The sequence below is a fragment of the Jaculus jaculus genome, chromosome 3 (genome assembly GCF_020740685.1).
Source record: "Jaculus jaculus isolate mJacJac1 chromosome 3, mJacJac1.mat.Y.cur, whole genome shotgun sequence".
Classification (NCBI taxonomy): Eukaryota; Metazoa; Chordata; class Mammalia; order Rodentia; family Dipodidae; genus Jaculus; species Jaculus jaculus.
Window position 1 is genome coordinate 148,425,493 of NC_059104.1, and position 27,505 is coordinate 148,452,997.

General features: G+C 50.8%; 1 protein-coding gene across 1 annotated transcript; it reads right to left on the reverse strand.

Moving 5' to 3' along the window:
• Rhcg (Rh family C glycoprotein) lies at positions 1-27,505 on the reverse strand. Its single transcript, XM_004658184.2, has 11 exons — positions 27,283-27,505; positions 18,568-18,754; positions 15,235-15,385; positions 10,324-10,471; positions 7,130-7,296; positions 5,569-5,706; positions 5,257-5,390; positions 4,619-4,746; positions 4,315-4,388; positions 1,451-1,580; positions 1-422 (listed from the first exon to the last, which is right to left on the reverse strand). The coding sequence occupies exons 1-10, from the start codon at positions 27,464-27,466 to the stop codon at positions 1,464-1,466; spliced, it is 1,428 nt and encodes a 475-aa protein (XP_004658241.1). The 5' UTR covers positions 27,467-27,505; the 3' UTR covers positions 1-422; positions 1,451-1,463.

Here is a 27,505-nt window from a genome sequence, read left to right on the forward strand (position 1 = left end):
TACAAAGAACATAGACAACGTTTATTCACTACACAGCGTGAAGTGGTTTAGGGGGGTCTTAGAAAGCATAGGAGGTGTGACTGAGGGACAGGCAGGAGCTGAAGAGTCTAGGAGGCAGTGCCTCCTGGCAGGGTCCAGTCCCTCATCAGGACCCAGCCCAACTCCATACCAGCTTTCCTCCGTACGCGGGCGCCATGACTCCAGGCAGAGACGGATCTTCTGCAGTTGACCCTGGCTTTGAGCCCGTCCTGTTTAAGCTTGTCCATTGTCAGGCAGGGCCCCTGGGATGAAGGAAGGCTTGGGGGGGGGGGGGACGCAGGTGGCCTAGGGTCAGGCCAGTGGGTCTTCCAGCTGCCTTGCTCCCAAGTCCCCAGCTAGGTCAGCCTCAGCTCCTTGAAGAGCCCTTGGACAATTTCAGGATCCTGCACACACACACACACACACAGAGAGAGAGAGAGAGAGAGAGAGAGAGAGAGAGCACTTAGAGCAACCAGTCACTGCCGGTCCCTGCTGTAGCCTCCGGGTCACCTTTCCTTTTCTGGGTGGACTGGACACTAACAGCAACTGTCACAGGCTGATTTCGCCTACTTCAATCCTCTCCTAACACTAATGCCTCAGCCAAGCCCAAGATCCTGTCTTTAAAAGAAAAAATAGAGGACTGGGGAGATGGCTTAGTGGTTAAAGGCATTTGTTGCAAAGCTCACCAGCCTGGGGTTCAAATCTCCAGTAACTGTATATGTAAAAAGTGCCAAATATATCTGGTCTTCATTTGCAGTGGCAAGAGATCGTGGTGTGTGTGTGCGCGCTCGCACACATGTGTAATTTTTTCTTTTTCTTTTACTTTTTTTTGAGGTAGAGTTTCGCTCTAGTCCAGGGTGACCTGGAATTCACTATGCAGTCTCAGGGTGGACTCGAACTCATGGTGATCCTCCTACCTCTGCCTCCGGAGTGCTGGGATTAAAGGCATGTGCCATCACGAATATATTTTTTTTAATAGCGGAAACTGCTGGTTGTGATGGCACACACACACTATAATCCCAGCACTTGGAAGGCGAAGGCAGGAAGATCTTTAGCCTGAGCTACCAAAGGTGGGGGAGGGGGATTACTCTGTTTTATAGAGACTTTGCAATGGGTAGATATGAAAGCACCCCGTCAATATGGCTGTGCTCCACAGAGGAATAGAAGGACGGGGGAGGTGGTGTCTGGAACTACTGAATAAAGAAATACAGCCTCAAGCAGTCACAAAGCAAGTGTCCTCCCCCAGGGCTCTTTCCACACATCCTTCCAGTGTAACCTGTTCATCCCACCTAGCGGTGGGGGGAGGCACACCTTTCATTTCTTTATGCCTGGTGTTTGCCCTCTTGCTGGTGGTGTCTGATAGACCTGGGCGGGCCCCCATTGGGAGAACAAGCCCGCCACCCTCCACGGACCTTGTGCATCTGCTTCTCACCTGCACTAGGAGTTTAGGGTACCAAGGATGTTGTAGGTACCGCGGACGCCAATGGTAGCGAGGGTACCAGAGGAGTTGGAGGTTTGAGGGTGGGATCCTCAGGAAGGTAGACAGCGTTCTCTTCGTGAATCTGTCGAGAGAAGAAGTAATTCTCAGGGCCAAGAAGCCAGATATCCCTAGTGGAACTAGAACCGCCAGGGAACTGGAGCCAGGGGCATTCAAATACTGGGTGGGGAGTGCCACCTTGTGGTCACGGTGCAGAGTGCCTTGACCCCAGACCGCTACTTTTCTCACACAGCAGAGACCAAAACACGGTCCTCGCCCCCACAAGAACAATGGCAGGGGCAATGCACCAGGGCAAAGAGTGTCACTTTCACGCGAGAATCTTATCACCAGCCTGGAGAATTCCAGAAGGTTGCGCTGAACCTATTTTTGAGAGATGGGAGTGTGTCATGCTTAGAGCTAGGGATAGAACGATTCAAAAGCAGAACGGGAGAGTGCAGAAGAGGCTGGAAATGGCCCAGGGAGGTGAAGCAGCCCAGCCTTTCTTTGGCTTCACGAAGACTGCCGCTCTGTGGTCTCTCTCTCACCCGGCACAGAGACTGTCGGATGGTTTTCACTTTTATTGATACACGCACCTAACCCGGTGCTGCTGAAGCTAAGAGAAGGTGTGAACTTGGAATAAATTACAAAGGACAAAACAGAACCCAGGGAGGCAACTTCTCAGCATGGAAACTGATACCATTCCTGATTTATTTTATTAGCATTACACCCACGTAGTTTCTAATTGTGGTGCCTCAAATAGTTTATGTGCTGACTTTAAAGGTAGGGTGAAAATAATCATGCTAAGCAGAGAAAAGCAAGTTTATTAAGAATGTAATAGCATCGAATAATTCATATGCTAGAGAGGTAAAGAGAAAGAGCCAAGTGGATAATCGGATCTCAACAGTGTAAGAAAAATCTATGTTGAGAAAAATGAATGTGAGGAAATGTACCAAAAATAGTCAAAAGCGCTTGAATTAGTGGGTGATAGGTTTTGTGGGGTAGGGTGCTGGAGACTGAACCCAAGGCCTTGTGATTTGTATTCTACCACTGAGCAATACCTTTCCCCCCATTGAGATGGGATTTCTTTATTTTTTTTTCTATTTCCAGATTTCTTGTAATAAGCTGTTAGTCATTTTATGATTAAAACAAATTTAGAGAGTGAACTTAAAATACTTAGTAACAGTATGCATGGGTAGATTAAGTATACTGAAACTACATATAGAGCATAACGCTTTAGAAATGTAGAGCCAGGTTTGGGAAGATGGCTCAGTAGATAAAGTGCTGGCAACATACAAACATGAGGACTGGAGTGAGACCCTCAGGCCCCACATCAATGTTGGGTGGGCTTGGCTGGCGTGTGCCTGTAATCCCAGCACTTGGGAGGCAGAGACAGGAATCCTGGAGCAAGCTAGCTAGCTAGATTAGCCAACTCCGCGTGCTGTAAATTCAAGTGAGAGACACCGTCTCCATAAATAAAGACAGGCGAGATCAAGGAAGGTACCTCTGGTCTGCACAAGTGCGCACACACATGCGCCCACATACACACAAACACGCAGACGTGCACTCACACTCACCACACGTATACATGCAAAATAAAATACAGAACCAAGTGACAGGCAGTAATGTCCCTCCTCCCCGGAGTCACAGACAGGCTGGTCCTCACCCCTGCAGTGAAGGTGCCCTGTGACATCGTCTACAACCGCCCCCCTCACTTGTTCCCAGTGCGCAAGGTGGGGGAGGGGCAGGAAAGCCACTCCGGAAGCACCTGCAATAAACGGTTTACAGGGAAGAGGGCCTGAAGACACAGAAAGACCCACACTGAATAGCGACGTTCCAGTTATATTCTGGAACTTTCAGCTCCTGCAGCATCTCTCGAGCAGGGTTTTGCACTGGCGGGCTTCAGGTTGATGAAAAGGCAGTAGTAGATGGCAGAGTGCCTTTTCCCCAGCACAGTCCCCTGGGCGCTTGTCTATCTGTAGAGGTCCAGCCCTGGCCAAGGTGACTGCCTCAGCTGGTGTGCAAGTGGCATTTTTTTTTTTTAGAAGGACTCTAGGTGACAGTGACAGAGACTGAAGTTGGGTACCCTTGCTGCCTTTCCCAAGGCTGGATATCAGAAACACCTGGGAAGCTTTACAAACAATCCTCATGGTGTCCAGGCCCTAGGCCGGACCAATTTACACCCAAGCCATTGGACAAAAGTTTTGCGATGCTTTGAAAGTGACCCTCATGAGTTTCAGATGTAGAGAAGGGCTGAAACCATCCATCTAATGAAGAGAGTCTTGGATGGGACTATCATCAAAATCACTCAGAGTCTGGTTAAAAATAGTTCTGGATGGAATGAGAGAATCAGCTTTTATTTAGTTATTTATCTTGATATAGGGTCTCAAGTATCCCAGGTTGACCTCAAATTTATTATGTAAACAAGGATGCCCTTGAATTCCTGATCCTTCTGCCTCTACCTCCCAAGTGCTGGGATTATAGGTACGAGCCCTGGCCTGCAGCTCTGACAAGTTCTTGGTAATAATGACTATAGCTGCGGTGTGGTGAGGCAAACCTTGGGAGTCACTACTAGAATACAGCGCACATGCCAATTATAGGCCCGCTATAGGCTGTTCCTGCAACTCCCACCTCCAAGGTATGTAGATAAGAGAGAGACACGCTCTCCTCCAAGCCCAGAGGGGAAAGGTGGAAAGGGAGGGAAAAGTCCTCACCTCGGGGGACAGTGTCCCGTACACAGGAGGGAGATGTTGCTGTGTCCCTCACCAGAAGGTACAGTTGGGGAGAGGGAGTGCAGCTGTGCTTGTACAGGGGACACTCACCTCCCAGTAAATGGTGTCATCAAAGCAGTTCTCATCAGCAGCTTGTCCCCAGATTGGTAGCCTCAAAATGAGACCTAAATAGGTTGCAGGACACGAGTGGTCAGGAAACATTTTCTCCTCACCAACCTAGCCCTCTCCCTCTGCTGGGACTCTCACCCCCCCCCAACCCAAGCCCACAGCAGGAAGTACAGAGATGAGGGATTCCAGGGAGCCCCAGCGCTTGGGTCACCCCCCACCCACCCACCCCGCACTCAGGAAGCACCACTGGGATACCACTTTCTCTAGATCAGCCATTCGCACTCACCCACGATAGCGCCGCCCACCAGGGCCATGGCCAAGCTCACGAGGAGGCCGTACACCTGGAACTTGCCCTGGGCTTGGGTGGAACTGGAGTCAGGATTTAAACTTTCAAAGTGAAAGGGATGGAGAAACCTGAGGTGGAAATGGAGCAGGTAAGGACCCCACCGAGAGGCAAGACACCGCTTGCCATCACCTCACAACTGTACATGGGCACCAGACTCAGCCTTCCCAACTAGAGAATAGGGCCAACACGCAAATGGGTGGTCTCTCAAGTTTTTAAAAAATTCTTTTTGTTCATTTTTTTAAACATTTATTGGAGAGTGACAGACAGAGAGAAAGAGGCAGATAGAGAGAGAGAGAGTGAAAATGGGTGTGCCAGGGCCTCCAGACCCTGCAAACAAACTCCAGACACATGCGCCCCCTTGTGCATCTGGCTAACGTGGGTGCTGGGGAATTGAGCCTTGAACCAGGGTCCTTAGGCTTCACAGGCAAGCGCTTAACCACTAAGCCATCTCTCAAGCTTTTATGGGATATAAGGTTAGAGAGAGAGGCCCATGAATCAGTGCTCCAGAATGGAGGAAGAAGAAGTAAAAGACAAAAGGAAGAGGGAGAGGCCCACCCTCACATCTCTCCTGCATTTACCCAGTCTCATATACATTAGGTTGGGCGTAGACTGCTGTCACGGCACCCACGATGCCACCTATGATGCCAGGGATGCCATGCAGGTTGTGAATGCCGCATGTGTCTTGAATTCGTAGATGGGATTCCAGGAACGGCTGAGGGGGGAAGTGGCACTACTCAGGCTGGGGCTGCAGAAGGGGCGTGGGGAGGCCCTCAAAGATGCCGGACTTGGGATTCTCCAGGCCCCAGCCCTTTCTGGAACCCCCTATTGTCAGGATCACAGAGAGCCAGCAGACAAAGCCCCAGGCCCAGCCCCAGCCCCGGGGCCCTTACAGTCAGGTACACGAATCCCAGGGTGGAAAAGAGGCCACAGAAGAAGCCCACGATGAGGGCACCATAAGGCATCAACATCATCTCCGCAGCTGTGCCAACGCCCACTCCACCTGCAAGCGTGGCGTTCTGGATATGCACCTGGGCAGGGCAGACAGAACAAAGGGGCTCTCAGCCCTGCCCAGGAGCTGGAAACAACTTAGACCCCCATCCACTTCAGCAAACCAGGAGCAGGGCAATGGGACTGGCCTTGGCTGGGGTTTGGTACAGCCATCCTGTGCATGCTCTGTAAGCATACCACCCAGTACATCTGGACATGTTCTCTGTCTACAGGGCAGTGTGACATCAGCCCATCTGCATGTCCCTTTCCGTATACGCCATGTCTCCCTGTGTGCCAACCCACATGTCTGTGCCAGGTCCCAGTGAACCCTATTCATACCCAGGATGGATACTGCTGAGTGCCAGCCTGTCGAGTGCTACGCTGCTGTCGGGAGGGCTCATCCCACCTCCACCACAAGCCTGTGAGATGGGTACTGAGCCAGCAGGGAGGCAGAGCAGAAATAAAAATGTCCTTTTTTTTTTTTTTTTTGAGGTAGGGTCTTACTGTGCAGTCCAAGTTTGGCTTCAAACTTTCAGCAATTTTCTTGCTTCAGTCTCCAGGTGCTGGGATTACAAGTGTGGGTTTATCACACCTGGCATCAGAAAGATGCTTTGGGGCTGGAGAGGTGGCTTAGTGGTTAAGTGCTTGCCTGTGAAGCCTAAGGACCCCAGTTTAAGGCTCGATTCCCCACGACCCACATAAGCCAGATGTACAAGGGGCGCACGCGTCTGGAGTTCATTTGCAGTGGCTGGAAGCCCTGGCACGCCCACTCTTTCCTCTCTCTCTCTCTCTCTCTCTCTCTCTCTCTCTCTGTGCCTCTTTCTCTCTCTGTTGCTCTCAAATAAATAAAAATAAACAAAAAAAAAAAAAGAAAGAAAGAAAGATGCTTTGATGCAGGCCTCTGCGGAACCACAGCCTCGGTCCCTGAACCTATCCCATGTCCCTGTGTGTGGGTTTGGGTGCGCTCTCACACGTTCCCTCTGATGCCCAAGAGTGTCCAGTGCATCTGGGGACCGGTGGCAGCAACCCCATGATAGACATCTCCAAACTGTCCTTGTACACATATGCACACATCAAGAAACTTGTGTCTGAATGAGACAGAGTTCATGTCTCTAGTCTTTACAGAAAAGACAGCACTCCTGAGGCTTATCTCCTCCTCACTGACTGCCAAATAGCTGTCCCCGTGATAGGGAATGAAGGACACTGTGTGTGGGCTGGGGCAGCCTTCAGAAGGCCTGGGACGGTATCAGGAGCATGAGCACCTGGCAGAGGCAGGCCTCATATGACTCTCAGCCCACACTGCTGACCCCACCGCGAGCCTGCAGGGAGGAGACTGACAGGCAGGAGTGGCCCATATAGCAGAGCCTTGAGCACCCAGACCTGGTGCGCTGATCTGGAAGCTGCCTGCACACCCACCAGGTGCAGGCAGTCGAAACAGCCCTCCCCCCAGGGACCCCCTCTCACCATGTCTAGCTTGCCCCTCTTGTGCACGGCGCTGGACACTGCCACTGAGGTGAGCACGCTGGCTGCCAAGGAGCAGTAGGTGTTGAGGACTGCTCGGTGCTGGCTGTCTCCGTGGTTTGAAATGGCTGAATTGAAGCTGGGCCAGTACATCCACAGGAAGAGGGTGCCTGGGTCAGACCACACACAGCCCCAGGGTCCCAGGGCCCCAGGGAAGGAGACATTAGAAGGACTCATGGAGCTCAGGCAGATGTAACCCTTCAGCTCTGGAGATGGCTATAGTCACGACCCCAACTGCTTCTCACCTCTAGAAGACCCTCCCTGCCTCGCTTCTATTTGAACTCCCATACAACTCCAGGAAGTCTTCCCTGACTCCTACAACTGGCTAAGGTTAACCCTCAGCACCATACAGGACTCCACCCACCCCCACCCCATGGGGAGATCAGCGGGTGGCACTACCATCTCTCACTCTAAGGAGGGCTTGGTGCTGAAGGGAAACACTATGGAGGGCCCATGTGTTCTCTGGGGACACAGGCAGTCGGAATGCACATCTTGCCCCAGCACAGGACTGTGTGGCTAGTTCCTGAGGTTACAATTCCATCAGCCTTGGGGCATTCTAGGGAACACTTGTATAGAAGGAGTGATCAGCCTCTTTCAGCCCCATGAGGGAGAGAGATAGACATTAAAGACCCAAGACATGCCCACAGGCAATCTCCCTCTGTTCCCCACCCCAAGAAACTGCTTTTGTGGACTCCAGAGTGATCTTGACAACTCTCACCCATCATGGTGGATCTCACCCATCACAGCTGTCCTCACCCATCATGGTGGATCTCACCCATCACAGCTGTCCTCACCCACCGTGGTGGATCTCACCCATCACAGCTGTCCTCACCCACCGTGGTGGATCTCACCCATCACAGCTGTCCTCACCCACCGTGGTGGATCTCACCCATCACAGCTGTCCTCACCCACCGTGGTGGATCTCACCCATCACAGCTGTCCTCACCCACCGTGGTGGATCTCACCCATCACAGCTGTCCTCACCCACCGTGGTGGATCTCACCCATCACAGCTGTCCTCACCCACCGTGGTGGATCTCACCCATCACAGCTGTCCTCACCCACCGTGGTGGATCTCACCCATCACAGCTGTCCTCACCCACCGTGGTGGATCTCACCCATCACAGCTGTCCTCACCCACCATGGTGGATCTCAAGCACCATGGTGGATCTCACCCATCACAGCTGTCCTCACCCACCGTGGTGGATCTCACCCATCACAGCTGTCCTCACCCACCGTGGTGGATCTCACCCATCACAGCTGTCCTCACCCACCATGGTGGATCTCACCCATCACAGCTGTCCTCACCCACCATGGTGGATCTCACCCACCACAGCTGTCCTCACCCACCATGGTGGATCTCAAGCACCATGGTGGATCTCACCCATCACAGCTGTCCTCACCCACCATGGTGGATCTCACCCATCACAGCTGTCCTCACCCATCGTGGTGGATCTCACCCATCACAGCTGTCCTCACCCACCATGGTGGATCTCACCCGTCACAGCTGTCCTCACCCACCGTGGTGGATCTCACCCATCACAGCTGTCCTCACCCACCGTGGTGGATCTCACCCACCACAGCTGTCCTCACCCACCATGGTGGATCTCACCCATCACAGCTGTCCTCACCCACCGTGGTGGATCTCACCCATCACAGCTGTCCTCACCCACCGTGGTGGATCTCACCCATCACAGCTGTCCTCACCCACCGTGGTGGATCTCACCCATCACAGCTGTCCTCACCCACCGTGGTGGATCTCACCCATCACAGCTGTCCTCACCCACCGTGGTGGATCTCACCCATCACAGCTGTCCTCACCCACCGTGGTAGATCTCACCCATCACAGCTGTCCTCACCCACCGTGGTGGATCTCACCCATCACAGCTGTCCTCACCCACCATGGTGGATCTCACCCATCACAGCTGTCCTCACCCACCATGGTGGATCTCACCCATCACAGCTGTCCTCACCCACCATGGTGGATCTCACCCACCACAGCTGTCCTCACCCACCATGGTGGATCTCAAGCACCATGGTGGATCTCACCCATCACAGCTGTCCTCACCCACCATGGTGGATCTCACCCATCACAGCTGTCCTCACCCACCGTGGTGGATCTCACCCATCACAGCTGTCCTCACCCACCATGGTGGATCTCACCCGTCACAGCTGTCCTCACCCACCGTGGTGGATCTCACCCATCACAGCTGTCCTCACCCACCGTGGTGGATCTCACCCACCACAGCTGTCCTCACCCACCATGGTGGATCTCAAGCACCATGGTGGATCTCACCCATCACAGCTGTCCTCACCCACCGTGGTGGATCTCACCCATCACAGCTGTCCTCACCCACCGTGGTGGATCTCACCCATCACAGCTGTCCTCACCCACCGTGGTGGATCTCACCCATCACAGCTGTCCTCACCCACCGTGGTGGATCTCACCCATCACAGCTGTCCTCACCCACCGTGGTGGATCTCACCCATCACAGCTGTCCTCACCCATCATGGTGGATCTCACCCATCACAGCTGTCCTCACCCACCATGGTGGATCTCACCCATCACAGCTGTCCTCACCCACCATGGTGGATCTCACCCATCACAGCTGTCCTCACCCACCATGGTGGATCTCACCCATCACAGCTGTCCTCACCCACCATGGTGGATCTCACCCATCACAGCTGTCCTCACCCACCATGGTGGATCTCACCCATCACAGCTGTCCTCACCCACCATGGTGGATCTCACCCACCACAGCTGTCCTCACCCACCATGGTGGATCTCAAGCACCATGGTGGATCTCACCCATCACAGCTGTCCTCACCCACCATGGTGGATCTCACCCATCACAGCTGTCCTCACCCATCGTGGTGGATCTCACCCATCACAGCTGTCCTCACCCACCATGGTGGATCTCACCCGTCACAGCTGTCCTCACCCACCGTGGTGGATCTCACCCGTCACAGCTGTCCTCACCCACCATGGTGGATCTCACCCATCACAGCTGTCCTCACCCATCATGGCAGGCTTCACCCATCACAACTGTCCTCACCCGTGATGGTGGCTCTCACTCCTTATGGTGACCTTCACCTATCATGGCAACCCTTACCAACGTGGCCACTCTCAGCTCTCACCGATCATGGCAAACAGGTCAGAGTGGTACACCGAACTCTGCCTCTGCTTGCTCTGCTCTAGATTGCGCCGGTAGAGGATCCAGGTCACTGTGAGCCCAAAGTAGGCACCAAATGTGTGGATGGTCATGGAGCCTCCTGCATCCTTCGCCTAGAGTGCAAGAAGTATGTCAGAGCCTGCTATCTTCTCCCTCTCCCTCCTTACTGCACTCCTCTACACACACACACACACACACACACACACACACACAAAGTGGCAATCCCTGTACCCAGTCTGCTGGCCTGTCAGCAAAATGCCAGCCCCTATACCCAAGAGAGGTTGTTTGCAGACGGGCAACTCAAGTTTGAAGAGGAACTTGTTAAGTCTTAAGTTAGAAGAGTTAGAACCCACAGCCAGAAAGTGTGGCACACAATTGTAACCCCAGCATTCAGGAGGCTGGGGCAGGAAGATCAAAAGTTAAAGGCCAGCCTGGTCTACATAGGGAAACCCAGTTTCAAAAAAAAATTCATGTGCTGGAGAGATGGCTTAATAGTTAAGGTGCTTGCCTGTGAAGCCTAAGGACCCAGGTTCAATTCCCCAGGACCCATATAAAGCCAGCTGCACATGGTGGTGCATGTGTCTTGAGTTCCTTTGCAGGCCCTGGCAAGCCCATTCGCTCTATCTATCTATCTATCTATCTATCTATCTATCTATATCTGTCTATCTCTCAAATTAGAAAATAAGTAAATAAATAAATAAAATATTTAAAAACAATTCAGGGCAACCCTTGTCTAGATCGCCACTAGCTTCCTTATCTTTATTCCTAGAACTTCCTCTAAGCCTCTTCTCTACACCTTTTCTTTCTTTCTTCCTTCCTTTCTTTTTTTTTTTATTAACTGCATATTTTGTATGGATACATCATGTGTTGCTGCCTTCTTTCCCTCGTCCCTGCCCCACTTCCATGGGGGACCCTCCTCAGTGGGGTTGCAGGCATTTCCTTATAGGGTTGTGTTTTTTCAAGGTAGGGTCTCACTTTAGCCCAGGTTGACCTGGAATTCACTATGTAGTCTCAGGGTGGCCTCGAACTCACAGCGATCCTCCTACCTCTATCTCCTAAGTGCTGGGATTAAAGGCACCATGCCTGGCTCCACCTTTCATTTCATGCAAGTACCCCACCACCATCCTACCCAGGCTGTCTCTACCCCCCTCCCCCACAGCTTGTCACACTCCTTGCTCTCCATGGAGTCTCTCAGCCTATATCCTGCCACCCACCCCTTCCCTGGAGTCTGAAGGCAGGTAGGCAGTCCCTCCTTCCCTTCCTTCCCTATGCAAACTGTGCCTCTCGCTTGTCATCTGCACATCTCAAGCTCTTCATTTTCAAAGTGGGAGAAAGTGTAGTGACTTCGCAGGGCTGTTGCCAGAACTGAACTAGACAGCTCGTATAACATACCTGACACACTTGGACGGGAGCCTGTCAGGGTCAGCCCCAACTCCCCTCTTCAGCCCTTCCCTTCTCCCCCACTCAGAGGAATTGTTTAAGACTTACTCCTTTGTAGACATGCCATGGCTTGCATGTGTCCCCACAGTTTATTGGAAACTTAATCTCTAAGGCAAGTGTTGGGAGGTGGGGCCTTTAAGAGGTCGCTGAAGAAATGGGTTTGTGGTAAGAGTGAGTCCTCCTCACCTGCGCGTTGACCCTCTGCCCTGGGAAGACACAGCAAGAAGGCTCTGAAGAGGTATTGGCAGCGCCTGGGTCTCGGCCTTCTTAGCTTCTAGACTGTGAGAAATGGCTGTCTCTAATATTGTCTTATAGCCCCATACAATGCACTAAGACTACCTCATCACTACCCTCCTAGTAAAGTTGCTGACCTGGAATTCACTATGTAGTCTCAAGGTGGCCTCGAACTCATGGAAATTCTCCTACCTCTGCCTCCCAAGTGCTGGGATTAAAGGCGTGCGCCAGCACACCCAGCTAAAGTTGAGACTCCTTTCCACAGCCCCTAGGGGTTTGTTGCATCTCCACATCTGCCCTAGGCCCTCAAAACTCCTCGCTCTGCAGGATCCTCTTCTCCAGCCAGACCAAATCCCAGAGCCCCTCACTAGGCATCTGCCCCCAGGCTTCGGTATGCCCTGGTCCCCCTGTCTCCCATGCCCCTTGCTCCATGCTTGGTCTCCTAAGCTCCTGGTTGGTTTCAGGCTTTACAAGGCCCATTGGCAGGAAACCTCCCCCGCAGGCTTGTTTTGGCGCCCTCTGCTGGGATAACTAGCCCGGGGCTCTAACAATCACAGGGAGTGTCTAAGTATCTTAATGCTTGGGCCCCTCCCTGGACTGTGAGGTCCTGGCGGATCTATCTCTGTGCAGCCTGCTCCTCTGTGTTCCCCGGGACCCTACGGCATAGCCTCAGACACATCCTGTGGCTCCAAGATCTGAGCAGCAGTTGGGTGCTGGGCAGAAAGTGTCCAGACAGATTAAGTTCCTATCTGATAAGCATAAGTGCTGTGGAGAAAAGAGACAGGCGAGGCAAGATCTAGGTTCTAGAAGGAACATGGAGGAGAGATGCTAGGAGAGGCTGGTAGGGCCTCTCCACAGAACTGGCACCTAACCCAAGATCTGGATCATGAAAGGACTGAAGATGGCCATGCCAGGCACAGGGGAGGGTTAGCACAAAAGCCATGAAGGAGCAAGGTTCTGTGGGACTGAGGGGCACCCAGCGGGCCACAGCTGAAGGACAGCTGATGGGGAGGGTGCAAGTGAGCGGCTTGGAGGGAAAGGCCAGGGGCCACAACTTGCAAGGCCATATACTAAGTTAGCTTTTCTTCAAATTGAAATGAAAACTGCTGTCAGGCGAATGTTCCTCTGTGCTAGACCAAGAGCCCGCTCTGTTGCTGGAGACTGGTCTGATAGTGTGAGTGGAGGAGGAGATGAGTCAGGGAGAAATGATGCAATGAGTGACTGGAGGTTAGAGTGTTTTGAACTCCTGCCCGGGGGGGGGGGGGGGAACTATTTCAAGTGCACTTTCAAGCAAGTTTCAAGTGCAGATGGCTTAGAAATGCATAGGCTCAGATGCACAAAGTGGCACATGTGTCTGGAGTTCGTTTGCCATGGCTAGAGGCCCTGGAATGCCAATTCTCTCCCGCCCCTCCGCCACACACACACACACACACACACACACACACACTTGCCTCTTTCTCTGTCATAAATAAATAAAGTATTTTTTTTAAATACTTAGGCTCCCCAAAAGACACTCTCCTTCATACCAAAGCACCAAGATGGTTTCTGACAGTCAGAGGTCTGAGGTACCCCTTAGCTTGATCACGGAACTGTCAACCCCAGAAAGAAGCATGCTCTCCACAGTCCATGTGAATGGCATCTCGGGGGGTGCAAAGTGCACCACCTGTGCAGCTGTATAAGGCCAGCCCCTCCCTCCTAGAATCCTTCCGGACAGATTTAGCCTCGATACACTGGGTCCTTTCCTTGAGAGAAAGATCTCAGGATGCATGCATGCAAGACTATGTGTAGAGAGCCGGGCGTGGTGGCGCACGCCTTTAATCCCAGCACTCGGGAGGCAGAGGTAGGAGGATCACCGAGACTTCGAGGCCACCCTGAGACTACATAGTGAATTCCAGGTCAGCCTGAGCCAGAGTGAGACCCTACCTCAATAAACCAAAAAAGAAAAAAAAAAAAAAAGCAAAGAAAAAGAAATAAGCAGCTCTTTCCGTCTGACGCACAAGAAAGGAGGAGAGGACCTCATCGCTCAAGGAGCATTGGCTCTGCCCCAGCTCTGGACTGACAGGTGAGGTGGAATAAGCTACCTGCCAGGTGTGTGCCATCATTCCTACGTTACAAATGAGGAGACTGAGGTCTAGGAGGTTGGGTGACTTGCCAGCTTGGCACAGGTGGTGTTTAATTTTCATTGTCAACTTGACTGGATTTGTAATCACCATTTTAATCACTTCTGGGCATGTCTATAAGGGTGCTTCCAGAGAGGTTTAACTGAGGCGGGAAGACCCACCCTGAACATGGGTCGCATTATCCTATGGGGTCCCAGGCTGGATAAAAAGGAGAAAGGGGCTGGAAAGATTTCTCAGTGGTTAAGGCAACTGCCTGCAAGGCCAAACAACCCAGGTTCAATTCCCCAGTACCCACATAAAGCCAGCTGCACAAAGGGGCGTATGGATTTGGAATTTGTTTGCAGTGGCCAAAGGCCTTGGTATGCCCATCATCTCTGTCTCTCTTCTCTCTATCTCTCTCTGCTTACAAATAAATAAATAAAAGCTTTAAATTAAAAAAAGGAATGCTGGAGCAGTTAAGGTGCTTGACCCAGGTTCAATTCCCCAGGATCCATGTAAAGCCAGATGCACAAGGTGGTGCATGTGTCTTAAGTTTGCAGTGACTAGAGGCCTTGGAGCACCCATTTTGTCTTTAAAAAAAAAAAAAGAAAGTAGAAAGCAAGAAGAGGGGACTGGAGAGATGGCTTAGTGGATAAGGCATTTTCCTGCAAAGCCAAAGCATCCAGATTCAACTCTCCGTAAGCCAGATGCACAAGATGGCACATGCATCTGGAGTTCGTTTGCAGTGGCTGGAGGCCCTGGCATGCTCAATCCCTCTCTCTCTCTCTCTCTCTCTCTCTCTCTCAAATAAATAAATAAAATACATTTAAAAAACAAAGAAAGCAAGAGGAGCATCAGCATTCTCCTCTGCCTCCAGAATGGAGACACAATATGACCAGCCACTTCATGCTTCTGCCACCACGATGGGCTGTATCCCCTCAAGCTGTGAGCCAAAACAGACCCTTCCTTAAGTTGCTTTTGTCAGATACTTTGTCACAGCAACATGAGAAAAGTAATTAACTTCGCATGCATCCCCAGGTCTCTCTCTATCCCTCTGTGTCTCTTCCAGTATCCCTCCCGCTGTCATTCTGAGCCCTGCTCACCTTCAGTAGGTTCAGGACAATGTACTCGTTCACTGAGAAGAGGGTCACTTGGAAGAAAGTCATGATAAGCAGCTGGACAGGGCTGACTTTGCCCAGAACTGCTCCAAAGGCCACGCAGGAAGAGGCCACGCAGAAGTCGGCATTGATGAGACTGTAGGGAGACAGGCCAGGGAAGAGCTGGGGGCAACGTCAAGATGTGACATTCTAAGCCCTGAGCCTGAACCTAAACTTTGGACCTCTGTGGACTGGACTGGGGCTGCCGGTTTAAACTTTCCAAGCGTCAGGATCACCATCTGTAACCATGGGCACATCACACTTGGGGCCATGCCTGCCTCGTGCCCAGCCAAGCAGTGACACACAAGGGGATGCAATTCCTGTGACACGCCCACTCCTTGCGGGCAGCTTATCCCCAGGGAAACCTAGAGGTCTGGTGGTTGTTGTTAAATGTGCCCCATTTGGGGGCTGTGACCTTCTTGTCTTCTACAGCCTGCCTGTCCAGAACTTGCTGTAGTGCCTCCATTCCTGGAAAGCTTCCCTTCCTTGCAATCATGTGATCTCTGCTCCACACCTACAGTCCTCACTCTATCTCACCTGTTCCATTGCTACCATGGCCTTCTGGGGTTTGAGCTACTGGGATCCTTCCTGTCCCCTTTCTCATGACAGAGGGTCAGTGCTCAGGGAAGATGGTGGGGGGCTTTCTGGGGCACACTGGGTGAAAAGAAGCAGCAGGAAGGCCTGCAGGGGTAATGAGGGGCAGGGAGGCACACAGACCCACCCCCTTGATTCTGAACCTCATGCCCAGCTAGCTTAGCACAGGGCTAATGGCAAGGTGGACACCCAGGCAGGTTTTGTGTGGCCAAGTATGCCGTGGTTTTGTCCACCGACTGTCTTGCCTAATCTGGGCCCCCTTACCCATTGCCAATAGCAAGGGATAGTCTGCATTCCCAAGTAGACCTCGGTGTGGTTCTGGAACCCATGAAAGTTATTGGTGGGGTGGCTATAAGGCTTATTCTAGGGGGCATATGTGGAGGAGACCTCTCCCCCCCCCATGCTCAGAGGCAGGTGTGATAGAGAATCAGGTGAGAGGCAAGGCCAATGAGTGGAATGAGAGGAGGGTCCCACTGGAGCCAGGATGTTCACTGGAAGATCTCTTGTCCGAGTAGCTGTGTTTGTCACTATGCTAAAGGCATGATGGCTAATGAGTGCGAGGCAAGGCCCTCTTGAGGCACACACCACGTAGCTGAGAAGCAGAGGCTCAGAGAGGCCCAGTGACTAGCCTGCAGTCCCCCAACCTTAGCCCAAAGAGCGTCAAATGGACATGGCCTTTCAAAAGAAGAATGAAGAGAGAAAAGTCCAAGCTTCCAGACACACAAGACCCGGACCCGGACACAGAGGCCTGGGCAGGGCCCACAGGGGAGTGCTGCCCTACAGGGACAGGTGGGCAGGACCAGGACAGATGTCAGAAAGAGGGTCTATACGTCTGTGTCCACAAGGCCAGGGCTGGGGACATTATTCATCCCAGTCCTGGGCCGCAGACACCAGTTCTAGGTCAGCGGCTAGAAACCAATTCTGTAAGAGCCAATTTGCTCAAACTCAATTTATCAAGTGACCAGCCTGCTGAATAAGTGGTTCACCCTAAACTTGCTTAACTTGCAAAGTTTGCAATGATTCCCTATGAAAAAAGAATTAAAATGCTGTACTTTTTATGGAGTCTGCTGCAGTGGCCAATTAAACATATGAAGGTGTTTTCAGACTTTGGGTCCATAGCAGTTGGAATGAGAATTTCTTGTGTGTTTTGAACTTCAAGGAGATAGTCATAACTTTTATTTTTTTACAGTCCTGATTTATTGGTCCCAATGGCTTATCTAGCCAACTATTTTTCCTGTTTCTCTTAATTGTGTGAGTTGGGCTAAAGAGATGGCTCAGCGGTTAAAAGGTACTTGCTTGCAAAGCCTACTAGCTTGGGGTTTGATTCCCTAGTATCCATGTAAAGCCACATTTACAAAGTGGTATATGCATCTGGATTCATTTGCAGTGGCAGAAAGCTCTGGTCTCTTTCTCTCTCTGTCTCTCAAATAAATAAAAAAATTTAATTGTGTAAGCCAACTAATTGGCTTGAGTGAAACTTTTTTTCTTTTTCCTTTTCTTTTTCTTCTTTTTGCAAATGTTTCCATTTCAGACACCTGGTTGGTGCCCTATATGTGACAGCAGGGATTGGCCCCTTGTGTGTGGTTTTATACGAGTTTGTCCCAAACCCTTTCTGTGGATGTAGTCTGTGAGCAGGCTAATGCATGTTCATTTTCAAGGCCACTGACACTGATGACATTAAGGACTTTTATCTTCTTTTAAACTTGTCATAGGTCTACATAAATAGAAGACTTTATAAATTAATTCAAAGAACAACCTTCAATAACTGAAAATTTGGCTGAAACTAGAGACATTTCCCACAAGTTCTTGACTCAGTCCCATGCCACACGAAATGCTGCTTCAGGATTCAGAGGTCATGGGACAGTCACTCAGTGAGAGGGCTGTGTCGCCTCCTGGATTTTGGCAAGTTGGTTTGGGAGAATTTATTTTACAATCTGTTGGCACACAGGAAAGGGGAGTGATGTACCTTTGGAGAAGGGGCTAATGACATTCATCAGTCCAAAAGGTTATCATAGAAATGTAACTTAGGAAGGCTGAGAGGAGAAAAGTGGGGTTCCACAATGCAAGGAGGGGCAGAGAGGCCCCGATCCCTCCATACCTCCACAGCGACAACTTTCTCCCCCAGTTCTTTCCACTTCTGTTCAGGAAGGGGCACACTGCAGGGAGAGATGCCTCCACTTGCCTGGGTTGGGCATTCTGTCCCTCCCCATCTCCCAAGGAGCCTTCTGAGCCTGGCTCAGGCATCTGGCTGTCTGATCTGCACTGGGCCTCCCCTGTGCTGCCTCAGGACACAGGGCTGGGTTATTGTGACATTCCAGAGTGACGGCCTTCCCTCCTGGCCTTGCAGCCTCAGTGGGTCTTAGGTGGAAGATTCTCCCCCTCCTACAGCACCCGAATGCCATTGGAACCCTCAGCCTAGAAAGTTGCTGATGAGGAAATCAGCGCCCTTGTGTGTGTGTGTGTGTGTGTGTGTGTGTGTGTGTGTGTGTGTGTGTTCATACCCACACATAAACGCAGGCACTGGTGTCTGTCACAGGCACACGTGGCCTGAGAAAGGAGTCATATTACACCCCAACCCTGGATCCACCCTCACCCAACTGAGCCCCCCCACCCCACCCAGTGTCCCCGCAGGTCAGCCCTCCCCCTCCAAGCTCCCAAGCCCCTCTTGCCCACTCCTGTGCTCACCCCTCGATGCCCAGGTAAATGTGTTTGCCTTCGAAGTGGTGCAACCAACCCTGCATGAGCAGTGCCCATTGGATGCCGAAGGCCGCCAGCAGGAAGTTGAAGCCCACGGCGCCGAACCCGTAGCGCTGCAGGAAGGTCATGAGGAAACCAAAGCCCACGAAGACCATGGCGTGCACGTCCTGGAAGCCTGCGGGGAGAGCCCAGTCAGAGAGCTGAGGCCCAGCCGGGGCCCATCACAGCTATGGGTCTGGTCAGTGTGGCCCAGGATCACGAGGCTTCTCTGTTGGCAGAACTGCCACTACCTCCATGGGATAGTAAGAGCCTCCTGGAGGGTGGAGGATTTTTTGTCGGGGGAGGGGGCAGGGGCATAGGCCCCTACTTAAAGTGCTGAACACTGAACACTGGGTCTTTGCTCTGATCACTGGGTGATTGGAGGAAGTGTGTTGGGCGTGGGGGTGAGTGACTAGCTATGTGCAACTTGGCTCTGCCTGTCAAGGGTCTGCTGGGTGATAAGCATTGATTCCCTCCCAAGAGGAAAAAGCTGTGGTGGAGAGGGCAAGGCTGCATTGTCCCAGAGGCTATGCTCAGACTCTAGACCCTGGGTATATATAACCCATGGCCTGGCTTACGTGGGTCCTAGGGAATCAAACCAAGGTCCTTGAGCTTTGCAGGCAAGCACCTTGACTGCTCAGCCATCTCTCCAGCCCCACAGATGTGTACCTTGTGGCATCATCTGGACCCATCACAGGTGACCAAAATATGCAGCTATCATTATTTATTGTTAATTAGTCATGGCCAACAGATGAGTCCTGACCAGACTCTTCCACCAGGACCCATGTAAAGCCAGACACAAATGTGTAGGCATCGTCAAGTGTGGCCAGACAGGCCAAATGACTGACAAGTGCAATGGCGGTGTGTCTGCTCTGGGGGAAACCAAGTGCTCTCTAATGGGACTGAAGGCCCATTCTATGGGAGGGAATACAGGGAATGCATGCCTGGTGCTGAAAACACAATCAAAAGTCTATGGCAGGGGAGGTCATGAGCCTTAGGGGTATAAAGCCTGCTCTTGTCTGGATAAATGTACATATTATTCTCACCAACTTGCCCTGGAAGCACTACACTTAATCTTCATATTCATATATTAATGCTAATCTCACTGCTGGTTAGAGAAGCTTCTCCTTTCAGATGGTGATGACCACTGGGATGACCCAAAAGGCAACATAGTGCTGAGAAGAAGGGATGAAGGAGTGTCCCTCACTGAAACATCTCTATCACCCTCCAAGGCTCAGGGTCCATTGCGGAGGAGGTGGTGGAAAGAATATAAGAGCCAAAGGAAGGGTACCACCCCTTACACGCAACTGTCTGGGAAGAAATTGGCCTCGATATCCAAGACCTCACAGTGCCTAGCAATACCTTCACAAGACCCTCACAATAGGAGAAAAAGATGATGACATCAAATTAAAAGAGACGCTAATGGAGAGAGGGAGGGGATATGATGGAGAGCAGAGTTATGATGGGGAAAGTGGGGGAGGGGAGGGAAATATGGTTTGTTGTCTGTAAGTATAGAAGTTGTATGTGTGTGTGTGTGTGTGTGTGTGTGTGTGTGTGTGTGTGTGTGTGTGTGTTTAATGTAGGCATTGGAATCCCAGAGTGCCTAAGGCAAGCAGGGACAGAAGCATACCCAGGAAGCTGGAGGGTCAGCTAGCCTGGCAAACTCACGGTGAACAATGAAAGACCCTGCCGTGAACAAGGTGGAAGGCAGAGATCAACACTAGAAATTGTCCTCTGACCTCCATAGGTATGGAGTGCCAATGCACCCCAAACCCCCTTCACAAAACCATTTAGGTACAGGATTTCATGAGTCAATACTGATAACAAATATGGGTAATACTAGGTCATTTGGATAATAGTAAGTACAAATAAGGTAGCAAAAGAGAATTCTTTCTTGTGGTGGAATGCTGAGAACGCCACTTAAATATGGGTAGTGTTGGAGTTGGACAACCATCACTTTCACAGCAAAGATCTGATGAGCCTGCTAAGCGTAAGGAGACATTCCAGTGAGGAGCAGGACATCTGCACTGTCTTCAAGATTCTGCCTATAGATGGCGTGTTGATCACAAAGGAAGAAAAAGAAAACAACACAATGGTAATTGCACAATGAAGCAATTAGACTACACGACTTAAAAACCAAAGAAAAGGCCTTTGAAATGGTCCAGATTAAGACACAGCCAATTAAGTTCATCATCTAAGTCTACACTGGATTTTTGGAGGGAGATAGGGGGAAACAACATAGATCATTATTGGGTCAACTGAGAGAATTAGGTATTAGTGGTATATTCCATCCATATGAATTTATGAAGTTAAATACTGTAGTTATGGAATAGAATACCTCTATTCATTGGAAATATCTTGGAGGGGGGCTGGAGAGATCGCTAAGTGGTTAAAGTTGCTTGTTTGCAAAGCCTGATGGCCCAAGTTTTATTCTCCAGTACCCATGTAAAGTCTGATGCATAAAGTGGCACATGCATCTGGAGTTTGTTTGTAGGGGCAGGAGGCCCTGGAGCACTCTTGAGCACTCTTTCTCTCAAATAAATAAATGAATATTTAAAAATATGGGCTGGAGAGATGGCTTAGCGGTTAAGCGCTTGCCTGTGAAGCCTAAGGACCCCGGTTCGAGGCTCAACTCCCCAGGACCCACGTTAGCCAGATGCATAAGGGGGCGCATGTATCTGGAGTTTGTCTGCAGTGGCTGGAGGCCCTGGTGTGCCCAGTCTCTCTCTCTCTCTACCTGCCTTTCTCTGTCTGTCACTCTCAAATAAATAAATAAAAATAATAAACAAAAAAATTTAAAAAAAAAGAAATATGTTGGAATGAACTGGAGAGATTGCTCAGTGGTTAAAGACATTTGTTTGCAAAGCCTGATGGCTTAGACTCAAGTCTCCCATACCCACCAAAAGCCAGATGCACAAAGTGGCACATGCATCTGGAATTCATCTGCAGCATCAGGAAGCCCATAGTGTGCCCATTCTCTCTCTCCCCCCATCTCTCAAAAAATAGCTGGGCATGGTGGCACACACGTTTAATTCCCAGCACTCAGGAGGCAGAAGTAGGAGGATCAGTATGAGTTCAAGGCCACCCTGAGACTACACAGTGAATTCCAAGTCAGCCTGGGCTCGAGTGATACCCTACCTTGAAAAACAAAAAATAAATACATAAATATTCAAAAAGCAAATTTGCTGGAGTCTGTTAGGAATAGGATTATGTTTTTGTACACATCTCAGCAAAATGTTTCCTCATTAGAGAGGCCTTCCTGAGCACATGGTTAAAGCAGGCTATCCCTCTCACGGTACCCTCTTTTATTTCGCACATCTATTACAATTTAAAGTTACATGCTTTGCTTTGTTTGTTTAGCCTACTGGACTAGGAAGCTCCAAGAAGGCAAGGACATGCCTGCGTTGTGCACCAAGGTATTCCTTGCACGGAGGAGGGTGCCAAGGTGGACCCTCTGTGAGTTTCCACGAATGACTTGGTGGTGTCTGTTCTCGGCAGCACTCAGCTAGGCCAGCTTGGCACAGTTAGCCACAGTGGCCATTTGCCAGTGAGGCAGGTTACAGCTCTTCTCCATACAACACTTCCACCCACAGAACTGACAGGCCCTTTGGCCCCACAGCCATTAAACAGACCTAGCAGTTCCCCTGATCACTGAAGGGCAGGAGCACAAGCAGATGCAGGAGAACCGAGGTCCTCTGTGTCCTAGGATGGTGTGCTGAGCTCTCCCTGGGTTTATTCGGTTCTGTGAATGGTTTACTGGAGCCAACACACCTCAGCTCAGGTTTCTCAACACGTGTAGCTAATTTCCTGTATTACCATGTCCCGTGCCTTATGTTGCCAACGGCTGTGGAGAAAATGGGGCGTACGTATATTGAAGCACCATGAAAGGTCTCATGATTATTCTGGAAAGAACTGAGGGGTGACAGACTGAAAGAGCTGTAAAGAAGAGGGAGGTACTTTGTTCTGATAACAGTTCACCAGGCAGGGCCGTTGACATACTCAGGGCAGAGGGAGGGCAGAGGCTATGGTGAGAGGGAGGTGCTGGGTACCATCCTAGCTGTGGTGGTCTTGAGATGACCATGGGGTGGGGCCCAGGGTGGGCCAGCAGCATGGGAGAAACGGCTGCCCCCTAATACCACACAGGCCTGCAAACAGCTGGGAGGTGAACTGTGAGAAGTGGGAGAGGGGCAGATACAAGTAAGGTACTGATGTGCCTTGAAGCTAGCAGACATGACAGGGAAGGGGGATGGAGGGGACCCCTGGGGAAAGATGGCATCACAGGAGGCAGGGTCCTTCCAAGAAGGGGCGCTGCTGCTGGCGGCATAGAGGAGCTACGTAGGCAAGGGCAGAGCAGAAGGCGTCAGGGGTATTTGCAGGTATCGGGCTGTCTTTGGCTTCCCTGTGGGCAGAGAGGAAGCTGCCCCCCACACTAACACTCACTTTCCTCTTCCTTCCTCCCTGCCTGACCCTTCTCACCCCAGTTCTCTATCCATGTCCTGGTCCCATGGGTGCCCTGCCCCTCTCGGTTCTTCTCTGGAGGCATCTCTTGCCCTCTCCCTCCCCTGGTATCCAGAAACCAGCTTTCCACTCCTGGGCGCCTCCCTTCCATTTCTCTCCTGAGTTAGCCCCGAAATGCACCCATTCATTAATTTCTATTTTACAAGGTTTAGTGTTAACTCAAAAGATTTAAGCAGTAATGATGTGAAAGCCTAACCCATATGACTTCAGCAAAGGACCTGACCTCTCTGGCTTCTGGTTTTTCAGTTCTCAATTGCTAAGTGCAGGGCAGTTGGGACCAGAGGTTCTGTGGGGAGCTTGAAAGGAGAGAACCCTTTTGTTTTTCAAAGCCCTGGCTCAGGCCTGACTCTTCAACTATTACTGAATCTCATGAGCTGTTATTTTTCTTTTTCTCTTTCAAAACAGTGCTCTTCAACTCAGAGGTTCTGTTGGGGCCAGAATGGGCACACTAACAGCCAGTCATTAGAGCTGCCACCAGGGGGCACTAATATACAGTTATACCCCACCTGCCACTGGCAGCCACCTCTGCTCCTCACCCGGCAGGCTAACTCCCTTTTTAGTATAGAGGAACCCCCTCTCCCATAAAGCATATTAAGACTGGTGTCCTACAGATCTGAGGACCTCCCTTTCCATTCCCTTGGAGCCGGCTCCCCCACATTACAACTTCACAATGTCCTGATGACGGGGGGGGGGGGGGGGGGGGGGGGGAGTATAGTAATGCCATGGACCACTCTGGAAAGGAGGTAAGCTGTGCAGTAGGAGGGCTTGGCCGTGTCCTTTCCTGTGCCCCAGGATGCATCAGTGTTGGGCTCTCTGATTTCTGTTGTCTCCACTGTAAAACAGAAAGAATTAACATTCTGTCCAACAGAGCAGATGAGTGCCACTTAGTAGCTAGGAAGAGTGCAAAGGAATTTAAAAGCTACGACCGTTCAGAACAGTATCCAAGGACATAGTTCACAGCCACATCTCTAGTGGGATGCTGAACTTTCACTTTCAAATCTTCATCTAGGGCTGGAGACATGGTGTGGCGGTTAAGGCGCTTGTCTGCAAAGCCAAAGGACCCGGGTTCAATTCTTCAGGACCCATGTAAGCCAGATGCACAAGATGGCACATGCATTTGCAGCAGCTGAAAGCCCTGGCATGTCCAATCTCTCTCTCTCATAAATAAATAAATTTTTTAAAAAATAATAATAAAAATAAAAATCTTGGCAGGCGTGGTGGCACACACCTTTAATCCCAGCACTGGGGAGGTGGAGGTAGGAGGATCACTGTGAATTTGAGGCTACCCTGAGATTGCCTAGTAAATTCCAGGTCAGCCTGAGCTAGAGTGAGACCCTACCTTGAAAAACCAAATAAATAAATAAATACAAATAAAAAATAAAAATCTTCATCTATTAGGCTGGAGAGAGAGATGGCTTAGCAGTTAAGGTGGGGCCTGCCAAACCTAAGGACTCATGTTCAACTCTCCAGATCCCACATAAACCAGATACACAAAGGTAAGGCAAGTGTAAGGTTGTACATGCCCACTAGGTGGCACAAGCATCTGGAGTTCAATTGCAGTGGCTGAGGCTCTGGTGCACCCTCTCTCTCTCTCTCTCTCTCTCTCAACCCCTCTGTGTCTCTCCCACTCACTCTCTCTAAAATAAAATTTACAAAGTTAAAAAATAATCTTCATCTTTAGAGTACACATTCCCTTCTGAAGCTCTATGCTAGTAGGTACAGACTGGCTACTTTCCACGTTTGCCTGGCAGTCCACACCCAGGACAGGCAACAGAAGAAGTGCATTGCAGCCTGAATTCCAAGGCCACACCTGTCAAGATCTCCCTTAAATTCCTGGAGTGGGGGGGGTCCCCTTTTTTAGTTAACTCCCTTCCTTTAGGGACCTTATGACTATTAATATAGCCTTACTAGCCCTAACTTTTTGGCAGCCACTTAATATAGGTGGCTCCCAGTGAGCCTGCAGCCCCCTAAACTCAAGTCTTTAAAAAAAAACTATTTATTTATTTGAGAGAGAGAGGGAAAAAAAAAAAAGAGGCAGATAAAGAATAGGTGCACCAGGGTCTCTAGGCACTGCAAACAAACTCCATGTGTATGTGCTACCTTGTGCATCTGGCTTACATGGGTACTGGGGAATTGAACCTGGATCCTTAAGCTTCGCAGGCAAGTATCATACCAGCTAAGCCATCTCTCTAGCCCCTCAAGTCGGTTTTTTAATTTTACTTTACTTTATTTATTTGTGAGTCGGGGAGAGAATGGGCACATTAGGGCCTGTAGCCACTGCAAACAAACTCCAGATGCATGTGCCACCATGTGCACCTGGCTTACATGGGTTCTAGGGAATCAAACCTGGGTCCTGGGGATGTGCAGGCAAGCTACTTAACCACTAAGCCTTATCTCCAGCCCTAAACTCAAGTCCTTAAACGGTGGCTGCCATTCTGAATATGTGGTGTTATTTTGGAAATACTATTTCCAGGGCTTTTGGTAGGGAAAGATGGCTCAGCAGTCAAAGGCACTTATTGCAAAGCCAGCCACCTTGAGGTTCAATTGCCCAGTACCATGTAAAGCCAGATGCATGAGGTTCTAGAGTTTGTTTGCAGTAGCAAACATGGTGTGCCCATTTTCTTTCTCTCTCTCTCTCTGTGTCTTTCTCTCCCTCCCCCCTCATAAACAAATAAAAGGAAAAACAATATATACGTATATACATATATGTGTGTGTTATTCCCAGAGGTAAAGAATGCCTTGATGCCCAGTGTGGTGGCACACACCTCTAGTCACAGCTTGGGGCTATGTAATGAATTCCAGGTTAGCCTGGGCTGGAGTGCCACGCTACCGGGGGAGAGTACCCTCTGGTTCAGTATTCGAGCCATGAAAGGAACACAGGTTGATAGAGATGGCTATGGGAAATAAGCTTCAAAGTTCCTTCTCAAACCAATGGTCCCTGACCACATGTACACCAGTTGTTAGGAGAATTGTCATTGGCTGCTGGCAGAAGGCATGAAAATTCAGAAAGCTCAAGGGCATTGGAAGTGTCCTGGGTTGGCAGTCCAGAGGTTGGGTTGCTTGGAATAACCTTGGGCCAGTCCTTCTACCTGTCAATGGCCAGATGCCTAGAACCCTAGGGCACATGTAGGTAGTTGCTCCTGTGATCACTCTGCTGCAAAGTGAGGACTACACACCCACTGTGCCACAGATCCCCACACTGTCTCACACAGTATTCCCTCCCTGCTGTGAGATGGACCCCCTCATCATCCCTATTCAATAAGCTGAAGTTCAGCAAGGTTAGCACTACCTGAGACCATCCAACCCGCAGCAGCAGAGCCATGGTAGAAAGGGGGTCTGTCATTCCAGAGATACACTTTTAAAATTATTAATATTTTTATTTATTTGCAAGAAAAGAGACACACAGAGAGAGGCACACTAGAGCCTCTAGCCACTGCAAACAAACTCCAGATGTATGTGCCACTTTGTGCATCTGGCACTGAGGAATCAAACCTGGGTCATTAGGCTCTGCAGGCAAGTTCCTTCACCACTGAGCAATCTCTCCAGCCCAGGGGCAATACTTTTAACCACAGCACCACGGGTACAGAAAATTCAGAGGGTGACTTATGGCCCTGTCCAAGTCCAAAGGAGGGTGTTATGACCTCCTGGCTCAATACCTTGTCTGGTCCCACACACCTGTACCTGCGGAGGACTGCAGGGGCCATCAAAACATCCCTTGAACGTCCGCATTGTTCCTAACACCCTGATTCGGAGTTCATGTGAGCCAGGTCATCTGCTGGTGGGTGATAGCGATGGGATTCTTGAGGACACCAAGCAGGAAAGGGGCACTGGAGGCATATGATAGTTGGGAGACTTGAATACAACAAAAACACCAAGCCTACCTCCCCCATCCATCCATGCAAATGTGAACATCTGACCTTTTCTGCAGCTTGATAGGCGGAAACAGGCGAGAGCACCCTGGGGGGGTGGGGGGGGAGTTTGCCGTGGGTGCCACCAGGGGACTGTGGAGCAGCATTGCCCGCTCCTCGGTCTCCTTTTCTACCCTGATTCCCGGCCAGCAGCAGGCAGAATTTCGGGGCGCATCCAGGTGGGGGCCGCCTGGAGATGCCAGGCACAGGCGCGCGTCTGCGGAGTTGCAGGACTTACTCGGGTAGCGATAGTAGAATTCGTTCTCCATGTTGCTGAGGTTCTTTCGATTCCTCTCGTACCACCAGTGGACATCAGCGTGGATATCGTAGCGCACGAATACGCCGAAGAGCACCACCATGGCCGCCTGCAGGACCAGGCAGGTGATGGGCAGCCGCCAGTGAAGGTTGGTGTTCCAGGCCATGCCGGGCGGCTCGCTCGCTCCCAGCTGCGCTCGGAGCAG